The sequence below is a fragment of the Equus caballus genome, chromosome 7, assembly GCF_041296265.1.
Source record: "Equus caballus isolate H_3958 breed thoroughbred chromosome 7, TB-T2T, whole genome shotgun sequence".
NCBI lineage: Eukaryota > Metazoa > Chordata > Mammalia > Perissodactyla > Equidae > Equus > Equus caballus.
In genome coordinates, this window is record NC_091690.1 from 62,307,655 (window position 1) to 62,321,650 (window position 13,996).

The 13,996-nt window shown below is 42.3% G+C and overlaps 1 protein-coding gene across 29 annotated transcripts in view; it reads left to right on the forward strand.

The window, feature by feature from the left end:
* Positions 1-13,996, forward strand: part of SYTL2 (synaptotagmin like 2) — a 107,739-nt gene that overhangs the window by 48,731 nt on the left and 45,012 nt on the right. For 17 of the 29 annotated variants that reach the window (XM_003365365.5, XM_003365364.5, XM_001490882.5 and 14 more), the window contains 2 exons: positions 8,057-8,208; positions 10,028-10,163. In XM_003365365.5, coding sequence (XP_003365413.3) covers positions 8,057-8,208; positions 10,028-10,163 — 288 coding nt within the window. Of the gene's footprint in view, positions 1-797; positions 965-8,056; positions 8,209-10,027; positions 10,164-13,996 lie in introns of those variants that run through there. The other 12 variants (XM_070274243.1, XM_070274230.1, XM_070274232.1 and 9 more) reach the window with 3 other exon arrangements.

A 13,996-nucleotide genomic window follows, 5' to 3' on the forward strand; every position in this document is an offset into this window, starting at 1 on the left:
ATCATCAGTCTACAGCTGCAGCAGGAATACTCTGAGTCCCTTTGTAGTGGTGGGTCTGCAGACTCTCCTTCCATATGCTGTTTCTGAGGGTGCCCCAGCAGCTGCCACTACCCGTGTTTTTCTCTTGTGTAAACTGATAGGAAGAAGGCTTGGGGTGGTGAAAAACCTGGTGTGAGTCCAGCCCTGTCTGCTACCACCATTCTGGGGGACTTTCTACTTAAGCACCAAGTACCTCACATCTACTTGGCCATGGGCAGGTCCAGGACACAGGGGCTGGGGAGGAGTGACAGTGTGCAGGGAGGCCGGGCGGAGAGCTGTGAGGCCTATAGCCTGTGGACACTGCAAGAGGTACAACCATGGCCTGCTCCACACAAGAGGAGTGCTGACCCCCTCTTTGCTTTTGGACTAAAGGGACTTGTGGGGATGGTTCTGAAGTTGTTCTGCTCTTGGACTGGTGGAACTAGAATTGGGTTTCTGGTCTCTGAAAATGCTATTCTGTGCACTTTTGCTTTCCAGCGCCTTCACCATCCCCCAGGTGTTTGTCTTTGGCTCTTCCATTAGAGTTATAGCCTGACAGCTCTGGAAAGGAAATTTTTTGGTCCACACCAGTCCCTTTATAGATAAAGAAGGTAAAGCCCAGAGAGAGAGGAAGTGTCTTGCCAGGGTCACACAGCTAGTCAGTGCCAAAGCTATGATAAGAAACACTATTGATCCTGTACTTTTCCCTCTGCCCCAACCTATTCATTGTTCTTATTCTTTCATAAGAACAGTAAGGGTTCTATGATGTCACAGGGAAAGAATTTCCCTGCACGGACCTTGGAGTCAAAAGTGACATGAGTTTGAATCCTATTCTCACCACTGATCAGCTGTGGTTCATTGGGCAAGTTACTTATCCTCTCTGAGCCTCAGCTCAGAGACTGGCCGTGATCATCGTACCAAACCCAGAGGACTGAATAAGGATTAAGTAAGATAATTCTTAATCTTCCTAGCTCGTAACAGATAATGAATATGTTTTAATTCCCTTATTCACCACACCACCTATGCCTCTAAAAGAGGACAGAAATCTCTTGTTAGTAGTCTCATTCCTTAGGAGGGAATTATTCCTACAACTCTTCATTATTTAATGCAGTGAAATTTAATTGAGCACCTATTAAGAGTGGGTAACTGCTTGGGACAATGATATGAAGGGAATCCTAGGGAGATTGAAACATAATCCCAGCCCTCAAGGAATTTACCATGTAATGGCTTTTATTCCATTTGCTGGATTATCAATTGCAAATTTAAAATCTCAACTTTGTTTCTCCAAAATGATTTTACAAGCCCAGTCCTCCTTCTAGTTGCTATGTGGCTTTAGAAACATAAATTATATAATTATAATACTAGCCTAAACAGAATATCATTAGAAAAGTAAACCTGCCAGTAAAATTCAGACTGTCCTTTCAAATGCTAATTCATCATGGCCTTTGGAATATAAGCCTCCTGTAGCCATGAGGACATCACTTAATAGATGATAGCACTGTTGCCCACTAAGACCAGACACTGCCTCAGAATCCTTTTCAGTATGGCTGTAGATGAGATTTGGCATTCAAATTGAAATCTGTTTGCCATTCCTGATATAGCCAGTGCTTTGAATTGTTCACATCCAAGTTCATTTGAGACACTTTGGAGATGATTTAGTCTATATGTCACCTCCTATCCTGATTTCATGGATGAGAAAAATGCATGTCATGTAGGGGAAGTATCCAGTTCCCAAATCACTCAACCTGTTGATAGTAGACCATGGATTTGAACCCAAGGGAATACCCGCTGTGGTGTGTGTGGGGTACAGTTAGAAGATAGTTCCCGGTTACTGTTGCCACCATAGCCGTCTTTCGTGCTGCCTCTCTACCTGTAGCCACAAGTGCTGGGCCCAGTTATTATCATGCATCTCTACCCAGCTTGCTTGCCTAACTACCGGCTGGAGACATTTCCCAAAGCAGCAGTGAAGCAGACGTCAGGATAGATTATTATTTCTCTCTCCCCCCCTGCCCCCTCTCCCCCTCCATTTTTTTTTAAGAAACACTGCTGTACATACACATATATGATTTCAATCTTTTATGGTTTGAAAATGACACACTCTAGAGGTGGTGTTTCTTGTGCTTTGCATCACACTGCCAGCAGGAAATCGTTGCCCATGTGCATCTGTGCACCACTAGCACCACGCCCCCACCCCATACACACACAACCACATCTACAGTGGTGGGCGTTCTTGCAGTAGATACCATCTCAACCACGACCACATCTTATGATTCTCAGCTGCTTCTTTAAGACCCAGTTTCCTTTAGATGAAAGCAGTCGTCACTGAAGAACTGCTTTCCAGGACCTCTGGTGCTGTTTTCTGTCAAAGCAAGGGGGAAAGGAACCAGCATTTGTCAAGGAACTACATTGTACACAGAGCTTCACATACCTTTTCCCCTATCATCTGCATAACAGTGTATCTGAACCCACTCAACAATGAGGAAATAAGGTAGAAGAGGTAAAGTGCCCTGCAAGATTGAAGCCTTGCTTGTCAAACTACAAAGGCTGTCCTTCCCACACACTGTGCTGCCTCTCAGCAGAGTGTGGTAATCTATGGTGCATCCACGACACAAGGGACACACGTTTCCTCTCGTTTCCCACTGTGAAGGACATGTGCAGTTCATTTCATTTTCACATGTATTGGTTTTCAGATTCTCTATCGAAGGTTGAATTTTTTCATGCGAAGAGTGAATGTGATAGCCATCTTAGAAACCAAAATCATGTTTGGCTCTCTGAGGCAGGATGGGGTAATGGAAAGAGCATTGTCCAAGAGCCAGTCTGGTGTCCTGTCCCAGCTCTGTGTGACCTTGGGCAAACCTCTTAACTTGTCTGGGCCTCAAGTGAGGCCATTAAACTATCTAAGGTCCCTTCCACCTCTCACATTCAAAACAAACATCTAAGAGTACTTTCAAATCACATATCTAACCATCTTGCCCAGAATATACAAGGGGTTAAAAAAAAAAAAAAAAAAAAGCTGAGGAATGGACCAATCAGCCTCTCTGGCCAGGCTTCTGATTCTTATCATCCACAGTTGACTAGATATTATCAACCAAGTCCCACCTATAATGTTAGGCTTTTGCCTCATCATGATGCAGAGCTAGAAGCTGGGGTGTGCTCTGTAAGTACAAGGAGGAAAAGGGCATAGGCTGAGTGTTGAAGCCAGGCTGGAGATCCTCACTGTTCTTCTGGCTTTCCTCCTCATGTGCTCACACTCTGTACCACAGGAGTTGACATTGGCAGTTAGGGCTAGAGACTGAACTTTTTATTCACAATTCCAAGCATCTTCCTGGCATATGATAGGAGATTAATAAATTAGTGAATGAAAAAATGAACAAATACGGCCTTTAACATACAGAGGAGGCAAGATGGCCATCTTTTGCAGTTGACTAAATTCTTTGTACATCTCGATGAAATTGTAAGGATTAAATGAGATGATGCATGTTAAGTGCCAAGCTTGTAGCCCAGTGCAAAATGCATGCTTTGTATGTATTAGCTGAAGCAATGGGGGTACGACTGGCATGTTCTGCCTGGAGGGCCAGCAGGACAGGGTCTTCTCTGGGCTCAGTACTCTTCTGCCTTTAATTCTGCCCACCAGCCATGGGTGTTTATTGAACTTCTTCTCTATCCTCAGCTTCCTACTAAGCACAACATGCATATGCCAAGAGGATGGTAAGGGCTAGAAACTGTGAGTCCCAAGAAACTTACCTTTTCCCACTTCATCTAAGTGGTACAATGATTAGAAGAACAAATGCTAATTTGCTTAGTACATTAAAGTTCAGGAAAAATAAGAGGTCGGTGTGGGCTGGTAGAAAGTGAAGACTTTTATTTTAAAGATTGGCACCTGAGCTAACATCTGTTGCCAATCTTTTTTTGTTTTTTTTCTTCTCCCCAAAGCCCCGTCATACATAGTTTTATATTCTAGTTGTGGGTCCTTCCAGTTGTGGCATGTGGGACACCGCCTCAGCATGGCCCGATGAGCGGTGCCATGTCCATGCCCACGATTCGAACCAGCGAAACCCTGGGCCGCCAAAGCAGAGCACACAAACTTAACCACTCAGCCATGGGGCCAGCCCCTGAAGGAGAAGATTTTTAACAGTACCACCTAGATGGTGGTATTTTTATATGATCTACATCTTTATAAAACTTGGCTTTGATGTCACACATATGGATTTGTCTATCAAATATTCCAAACGACTAAGATAGAAGAAAAAATTGACTAAACCGAGCAGTGATTATCATGTTAGGAAATACATAAATAGAACTTACTGAATTTGAAAGAATTTCCTATTCTTTTGCCACTTTAAAAGAAATGAGCTAGAAACTCAACCTCAGTTCCTTACTGTAATGGCTAGCCCTTTCCAGGGGCCGTGAGTTTCAGTGAGCCTGACTCACACAGCATGTGCTCATGTGCACCGAGAGCTTAGCATGATCAGAGTCTTGCAGTCATTTAGGCAGGAGCAGGTCAGGTGTTGCACACCTACAAAGCGCCTTCCAGTTGAACAACAAAAATAAGTAAATAATCTCATGAAGAAAAGTTGAGAGCTGTTATGCTATGAGGGTTTGTGATCTCTTTCAACAAGTTGATGACTGATGCCATATTCATCATGTTTTTTCCTATTCTGCCAAGAGTTGAGATGTTCTGCCTCATCAGGAGAAGGCACAGCCATTGCGATGGATGGTTCCTTGACCCAGTAGTGACAAGATCTCTTATATCTCTTGCCTGACTCAGACTGGGGTGGCTGCTGAGCATTTATTTATTCATTGATTTATTCACTCAACAAACAGTTTCTGGCTATCAGGTCTGTGCCAGGCTCTGTGCTAGGTGCTGGCATTATAAAGGTGATTAATATATAGTCCTCACCTTCAAGGAATTTGCAGAGTTCACAGATTAGTGGGTGAGACAGATGTGCAAATAGAATCATTGGAACTTGGTGTGGTAAGTGCTCTTGTGGAGGTGCTGTGGGAGCAGAGAGAAGGGCAAGCTGAACTGTGTCCTTGGGCATTAAGGAAGGCTTTCCCGGCGAGGAGTTGCGTGAACTGGATCTGAAGGATAAGGAGAAATGTGCTGGATAGAGAAGTGAGGGAAAGACATTCCTAGACATTTCACATTTATTGACCTCTTAGCAAGATCCAGGCACTGCTAGGTACTTTCGGGTAAGTACCTCATTTAATCATCCCGGAAGTCCTGCAGACTAGATCTTGTTTTCCCCTATCTTTACAAACAAGGAGACCAAAGCTTAGAGGGGTTCAGTAACCTGCCCCAGGTTATATCTAGGAAGGATGAGAACTGGGATTTGGGCCTAATTTTGGGAGATTCCAAGGCCCATAGTCTTTCTGCCACACCTGCCTGCCTCTAACGTGTACAGAGGTCATGAGAAGGCAGTTTGGAGAGCAGTGAGAAATATTGTGTGCTGGCAAGTGGAAGCAGGGGAGTAAGTGCTGGAACATGAATCTGAAAATGTGGCCTGAAGCCAGATGGTCAGGGACCTTACATGATATTCCTTCTCTCCACAAGCACTGAATAAATACCTACTGTTTCCCAGACTCCAAGCCAAGATGTATGAGTACAGGCCCTGCCCCTAGGGGTTCACTCTCTAAACAGAAAGAGAAAACCTAGGCAATGGGAAACTGTTAGAAATGTTTATTAAGAACCATGATCTCTCTGGTGATTCAGAACCATGAAGTGATGACACTGTCCCTGTCAGGATTGGGTGATGGGCTGTCGTGACAATGTGTGTCCGAGGGTTGTGGTTGGACATGTTTGGGATAGGGTCACTTCTTCCCAGGTAACTGAGAGAGGGGAGGAAGTTGCAGCAGAGAGCAGGACTCTAGGTGGAAGGACACTCTCCAGGCACAGGTGGGAGAGAGGAACTGCTAGAACCCTGGTATCTGCCCTCTTGTTCGCCCCACTCCCAGGTATGCCTGCGTGTAACTCACACACAGCCATCGGTGTGGCTACCACCCACGTTCTCTGGCTAAAACGCTTACATTTGCTACTTTAGGAAGTGTGCATATTAGCTTGAGTGACAATCATAAAACCCTCTTGGATTTGCGTAGCACATTATCTTCCAAGAGTTTAAAGTCTCTTTAAGGCTTTTGTTCCGTTTTATTCTAAGTACATCTCTATGAATAAGAAAAGATAGATTTTGTGATTCTCATTTTATTGAGATGGATAGAGGATGCAGAGGTTAAAAAACTTGTGAAGTAGAAGAATGTCTTTCCAGCCAGTGTGAATTGGGAAGGTTTTAGGAGGACAGTACTTGGTTTGTTCTTTAGATTTTAGCGGTTTCACTGGAGCATGAATGATTGTGCAACCCTTAAAAGCAGTATCTGCACAAATGGAATTTGCCTCTGCCTTTGCTTTTACTCCCTCCACCCATAAATTTGATCTGCCCTGATTCCAGCCTGCCTTTTCAGTTTTCATTTCCCTAACATTAAGAGCCAGGGATATCATGTACCCTCCCCTACAGACTTCCAGAAAAGTCTCTGATAAACTGATTTCACTGAATGGAAAGGACTGGTGAGCTGACACTCACCCCACCAGTTATTCAGTGAGTTTTTAGTAGCTACCGGGCATGTTTGGAGGCTGGTTTACATGCATTAGCTAATTTAACCCTCATAATAACCCCATGGGGTGGGTTGCTGTTATTAACCCCTCTTTGCAGATAAGGAAACAAAGCTTGGGGAAGCTTAATATGTCATCTTTCACTGGGGCCTTTGCATTTGAACAGTAGACACAGAAGACTGTGACCAAAAAGTGAATCTGGGGGCTGGCCCAGTAGTATAGTGGTTAAGTTTGCATGCTCTGCTTCAGTGGTCCTGGGTTTCCCAGTTCAGATCCTGGGCATGGACCTACACACTGCTCATCAAGCCATGCTCTGGTGGCATCCCACATAGAAGAACTAGAAGGACTTACAGCTAGGATATACAACTATGTACTGGGGCTATGGGGAGAAAAAAAAAGAGGAAAATTGGCAACAGATGTTAGCTCAGAACCAATCTTCCTCATCAAAAAAAAAAGGTACCTCACCATTGGGAAAAAAAAGTGAATTTGCCCTTGAGAAATTATAGGAATCATCTAAGGATCATAGATTACATCTTCAAATTTTTTTTTAATTTTTAAAATTTATTTTTTATTGTGGTCATAATAGTTTGTAACATTGTAAAATTCCAGTTGTGCATTATTTGTCAGACACAGTATAAATGTGCCCCTTCACCCCTTGTGTCCACCCCTTATTTGTTTATGTTCCACAAATAAGTGAAATCATATGGCATTTGTCTTTCTCTGTCTTGCTTATTTCACTTAACATAATACCCTTATGGTCCATCCATGTGGTTGTGAATGGGATGATTTTGTCTTTTCTTATGGCTGAGTAGTATTCCATTGTATATATATACCACATCTTTTTTATCCAAACATCAGGTGATGGGCACTTGGGTTGCTTCTACATCTTGGCTAGTGTGAATAATGCTACAATGAACATAGGAGTGCTTAAGCCTCTTTGTATTGTTGATGTCATGTTCTTTGGATAAATATCCAGTAGTGGGATAGCTGGATCATATGGTATTTCTATTTTTAATTTTTTGAGAAATTTCCATACTGTTTTCCATAATGGCTGCACCAGTTTGCATTCCCACCAGCAGTGTATGAGGGTCCCTTTTTCTCCACAACCTCTCCAACATTTGTTATTTTTTGTCTTGGTTATTATAGCCATTCTAATGGGCATAAGTTGATATCTAAGTGTAGTTTTGATTTGCATTTCCCTGATGGTTAGTGCACATCTTTGAATTTATAAATAAATGTTGGCTTTGATTTCTCTGACTTTTATGTCAAAGGAGAACATACATTTGTTAGTCATCGGGGAGGTTTGTGGGATCTTCTAAGATATTCAGAGCTTCATTTTGGATGTATATTTAGAAGTTTCTTTATGCAGTGTCACAGTGAACTCATTTATTTACTGTGAGTTCTCAGCAAAGTAAAGCTCTTTTCCTTTTGTAGACATTTGCCTGAAAAAATTAAGGATGACCAACAACTGAAGAATATGAGTGGCCAATGGTTTTATGAAGCCAAGGCAAAAAGGCACAGAGACAAAATCCATGGCACAGATATCATCAGAGCATCCATGAGAAAGAAGAGGCTTCAGGTAGCAGGTGAGTTGATTTGGCTAGTACCTGTAGAGCCAACATTTGTTTGGGAAGGAGGAGTCAGGAGAAGAGAAGAGTGTCAGAGTCCTTACTGAATTCTGCTGAGGGAAATCATTTAGAGGTATACTTTGCATAGTGTGTAGCCCTCTAGCTCAAAATTTTCTTGCCCTGGATTTAGATGGATGAGGTTAAGGCTAAGCGACTCAGTGTGGTGTAGAAGGACAAAGGAAGCACTTTAGATGCCATGTTGAGTTGTAGTAGCATAGACAGACAGTAACATAGACACCTCTCCTTTCTTTAGCTTTTAACTCTGAAGCTTCAGAACCTTGTGTCCTGAATAGAGTGAAGAGCTTAGACGGAAAGAGATTAGCCTCTCTGTTCCATGACGTTGACATCTGGTACTTATTTAATCAACCAACTACATCATTTAAGAGGCTGTAGAGATGGTATTTTGAGGGCTTCTTTAGAATTCTGTTGAGTTCGTTAAATATTTACCAGGTGCCTTCTCTCTAGTTAACTCTGGACTAGCCAGTGTAAACCTTTACCCCCGAGAACCTGTCGAGATTTGGCCTGTACTCGATACGGAAAATAGCTGTCACCTTTTGAGCATCTGTTATATGATAGTCATTTACTTTGTATTATTTCTAATTGTAACAGCAATCTTGTAAGGGAGCTATTATTATCCCCATTCTATATAAGGGGTATGTAAAGTTCAGAGAAGTGATAAGGTTATGTAGTTGGCAAATGGCAGAGCTAGGATTTCAGTCTTTCTGACTCCTTGCAGATAAGGGCTGACCCCTTAGTATGTGCTACACATTGCTTGCAGCCCTCTTGATTGTCAAAACCACCCAGACATTCAGAAATCTTGAGGAGTATAGGTTAGTATTGTGGACTCCATTTTGTAGCTGAGAAAACTAGACTTCTATGTAATGAGACTTGTGGGGAATACCACCCTGGAATGTAAGTCTTTGCAAATTGAAAGCCCTAATATTGCTTCATTTTCTTAACACTGATAAAAGTGTTTCTGGCATTTACTGACTATGTGGCCTTAGGCAAGTTTCTTGAACTGTTTGATCCTCAATTTCCAAATCTGTAACTTGGAAAATAGCTCACTCCTTATAGGATAATGCATGCAAAGAACATGGCACTGTGCTTGGCACTTAGTCATCTCTCTGTTGAGGCTAATTATCTGAGGTAAAGGGCCCTGGGTGTTCAGAGGCAAAAGAGGTTATTTCCTGAAGAGGAGCACAGAGGTTTTATGTAGGCTCTGGTATCTAAGCCGAGTACTGAAGAATATCTAGAATTTGGATATGTAGAGACTTGGGAGAGGAAGAGGCAGTGAAGAGGGGCATTCCAGACTAGAAATATTTGTTCCCCTTTGAATCCCAGAGCCCAGACTTGAATTGGACACATTGTAGATATTCAGTAAATGCTTGGTAATGATGATGCTTTTGTCCCAATGAGGACTCTCTGCTCTAAACATCCCTTGGGCATACACATTCGGTCCTGACCCCAATTCAGGTCAGATTCATCTAGAGGCAGTCAGAATTTTGCTTCAGTTGTCTTTGGAATTATCCGCACATTTAAAGGTACATCCATGCTCTCAGGGGACTCTGCTTGGGGGGAGCTAACATCGTGGGAATCTATTGACTTCTCTTGCAGATAAATTTCTGATCCCAAGTACTCAGACTCATTAGTGATTGCCTTGGCACTCAGAGAAGGCCTGAAGTTCAAGTTCGAGCCTTCGGTGATAAGAGCCGATATGAGAGTTGTAGGTCCCAGAGATGAGAGATAACCTTCCTGTCTTTATTGTTTCCTGTTTCAGCTGAGCAGAGTAAGGACAGAGGAAACAGGGCAAAGGAAAGCTGGGTGAATAATGTCAACAAAGATGCTTTCCTTCCCCCAGAGCTGGCCGGTGTTGTAGAAGAGCCAGAAGAAGATGTAGCACCAGCAAGCCCAAGGTAAGACAGAGCCCCTGGGAAGAGCTGCTGCATGTAGGGTTCATAGCAAAATGGTGGGCTAGGAGTGCAAATGCCAGATTGGTCTCATGGGCATGTATGAGAGAATTCTGGGCCCTGATGTGGACAAAGCTTGAGTAGTACTCTTTCCCAGCTTCCAGAAGTTCTAGCAAATCTGAATGTTAAATAAAATTAAAATGTTGAGTGGTGATTTCTTCCAACATTAACCATAGCTATTTTTCATTTGTACTAAGGATTTCTCCTTAGAGTAGAATGAAGAGGTGCTCAAAAATGAATACGGAAATAGGCCATTTCAGGGAAGAGATGAATTATGATCAAATTGTAACAGCCTGGTGCAATGGAAGAAGCTTAAGCATGGGAACCATACAGATAAGCATTCAAATCCTGAATATGCCAGTTATTAGCCGTTTGATCGTGGGCAAGTCATTTAACCTTCTCAGAGTTTCTTTTCTTAACTACAGATAGGAATGATAATGTATACCAAGAAAGGAGATGGTGAGAATTAGTGGTAATGTGTGGAGAATACCTGGCACATTGTAGGTACTCAATAAATGCCTCTTAAGGATGCAGATTGTCCTCAGTATTTTAGCCTTGATTTTTGGGTGTTTTCCATACATGTTATCATTTGGCCAATCAAAATGTATTTTTGTACATCCTTCCTGTGAAGTAGCTGATTGTGAGGCTACATTGCCACAAACCTTTTGAGCCATGCCGATTTGCTTTTAGATATTTAAGGATCTTATTGGTGTCTGTCCCTTGGAGGTATAGTTGTTACCCTTTGCTAGGAGCACAGTTGCATTTTATCTCTAGCTCCTCAGTGAAGACAGTTCAGTTTAGAGTCTCCAACTGAGATGAAGTCAATGAATTCCCTGGTGAGACAGCCACTGAGTCAGGGTCCAAGTCTGAGGCACCTGGGGAACAGGTATGTTTCCAACATAGTTTACGCATGATGGAGAGGGTCTGTAATATAGGCACCAACAGGCGTTTCAGAGTCAAATATGAGCAAAGTTGTATCACATGGATAATGGGATACTGATTCTATTCAGGTACCCATTACTTATCCATTTTCCTGTTGGAGAGGGCCCACTTTATTTTCCATGGGTGGTAGGCTGTATTCTTTTCTCTCTGGATGGTTTGTAATATTCTCTTATGTCTGTAGAGGCCATGTTGGCTAGGGGTTAAAACAGCTTAACAGTAGCCAAGAAGTGATACCATGACCTTGCACTAGAAGTGACTTAACATCTTGGGCCTTTGTTTCCTCAGCTGTAAAATGGGAATGATTATAGTTTGCTAGCAAAAGTATTGAGAATTTAATTAACTAGTAAATGTAGAATTCCTAACACAAAGTCCATAGCACATAGTAGATACTCAATGAATGGAAGCCTGGGCTCTCACATACACACAGATATTTTAGGAAGCTCAGGAAAGGGTGTAAGGAACACCCTAGCTTTTCCCCTCCGTGACTTCCCATTTACCAGCTGCCTGCCACCCCCCTAATGGGATGAAGGCCGGCCTTCCTTCCATAGGGAAAGATGAGATCTTAAATATTAGAAACTCTGGGAGTGAAAACACAGTCATTTAGATTCACCACCAAGGAGCTGAGAGCAGGTCCTAAGAGCTGGGTTGATGGGGGGTGGGGATGCCAGAGCACTGACTGACTGAGGGAAGAGGGTGCAAGTGCCACAGAAGGGGAAAGAAGATGACTTGGGGGTATCAGAGATGAATTTAGCTCACTGCACAGTTTTTTCTGGGTCAGACTTTCTGGCCTTCTTCCAGGAACTCGTTTCATCTCAAAAAGCCTGAGGCACAGAGGTGCCACTGTCCTCGTAGTCTGACTCATTTTCCTCATGACCCCATGCAGGCTGGTGGGTATTTCTCTGCTTTTCCTCAATTGGAGACTATTAATATAGCTTCCACAAGTTGTGTCTCCATTGTTTTCTGCATTCCTCATGTGACCTCAGACAAGTTTCGGGTCTCATCTGTAAATCAGAACAGAGCTGCCTCACCAGGATGTTGTGAGATTAAATGAAATTAGGTGTGGGAACCACTTAGCCTTTCTCAGCAAGAAAGGAAATAGGCAATTTCCAGGTGGCATTATGATTACATTATCATGACATAGGTGAGGTATGGTCGAGAAGGTAAGAATGAAAATGTTAGATGTATCCAGCATGCTTTGCTCTTTATGTGCCATGGGTGGTATCATCCAGAACCATAGAAGCAGCTATGGTTTACTTTACTACAGTTGTTTACTTCCTCCTTTCTATGTCAGAAACTACTACTTTATTCGGTGTCAGGTTCCTGCAAGGCTTCTCACCTATACTTTAACCTTTGGGAACTGGGTGTGTTAAGTGTATTTTGGAGCCTGTACTTTTAAACTAAGTGAACTTTAATATAATGACTCAATACCTGTCAATATTTTCTTAGCCAGGAATCAGGAGGTAGCGAGTGTGAGGCAATAGTGACTGGATATTGCAGTTTCTGAAGGAGTTTTTCTAATAGGCCCTGTGGCAAGCTTCCTTCTTTCTGCGGGCACATTTCTGTGGGGTTCTGCTTGTGAAGAATGAAACACTGCGGGTACCCGGCGCATACTCAAGCATTGTTGGGTACCTGCGTTCTTTTGGATCTCACCTTTGCACCTGTTGCACGAGCAAGCAGAGACAGGTTTGATGAACAGAGGAGCAGAGATGAGGTTTCCTTGAGAGTGGCGAGGGAAACTGCAAACGATCACAGGTCTAGTTCTGGTGACTGACTTTCAGCTGGGCAGTGTCAGCACAAACTTTGGTAACGGACCATTATTTGGGTTTTAAAAAAAATTTGTATTTCTAATCATCGCAGATTGGTACTTTTTATAAAATATAACAAAAATGAAATACAGAAAACAACAAGGTATATACAGAACACAGAAATACAGAAAAATACAGAAAACAACAATGCAAAATATAAACCCACTGATCATGTGCTGGGATGTCTCAGCAAATTGCTATAAATGATTCTAAATGCATAATCTTAATTTTTGTATTTATCTCATTGTGACCCAACAACAAACTGTTCACAGACTGGCACAGGTCCATGAACTACATGTTAATGGCACATCATGTTCCCCCCAAATTAATTGTGGAATGTGTGCACAATAATCAATTAGGACGTTATAACAGAAATTTAGGTGAGAGATGGTGAGAACCTAACCAAGGGATGGAGAAAAGAGGAAACACATGACGGAATTTTAAAGATGAAATTAGAAGAAATTTGAGGTGTTTGTAGGGCATAGAGATATCTAATAATTGATATAGGATATGTGGGTTATTGATGAGAAGTTCTTAACTGTGACCTATAAGTCAGAATTGCCCAAGGAACTTTTAAAAATCTCAGGGCTGAGTATCACTGCATTGCTTTCTTGGAGTTGAGGACCTGGATCTCGTTTGCCACCACGTCCCAAGCATCTAACAATGTATCTAGCACATAGTAGGTACTCAGTAAGTATCTATGGAATGAATGAATGAATGCCAATACCCTCTCTTATTGTCCTTCATCACACTTGTCACTAACTGACATTATACTATATATTTATTTTTGTGTGTTTATTGTCCCCTCTCCCCAGATCCATGAGGAAAAGGAATTTTTGTTTACTACTGTAACTTGTTTGGTTCACTGCCGTCCCTATTCCTAGCACTTACAACAGTGCCCAACAAATGCCTCATGGAGTAAATAAATGAATGAATGAAGAAGAAGGATGAGAAACTGACCGACTGAATGAATGAGAATACTTGATGAGATTATGAATTACAAAATAAAGAATAACATTGAATGAGGGGTTA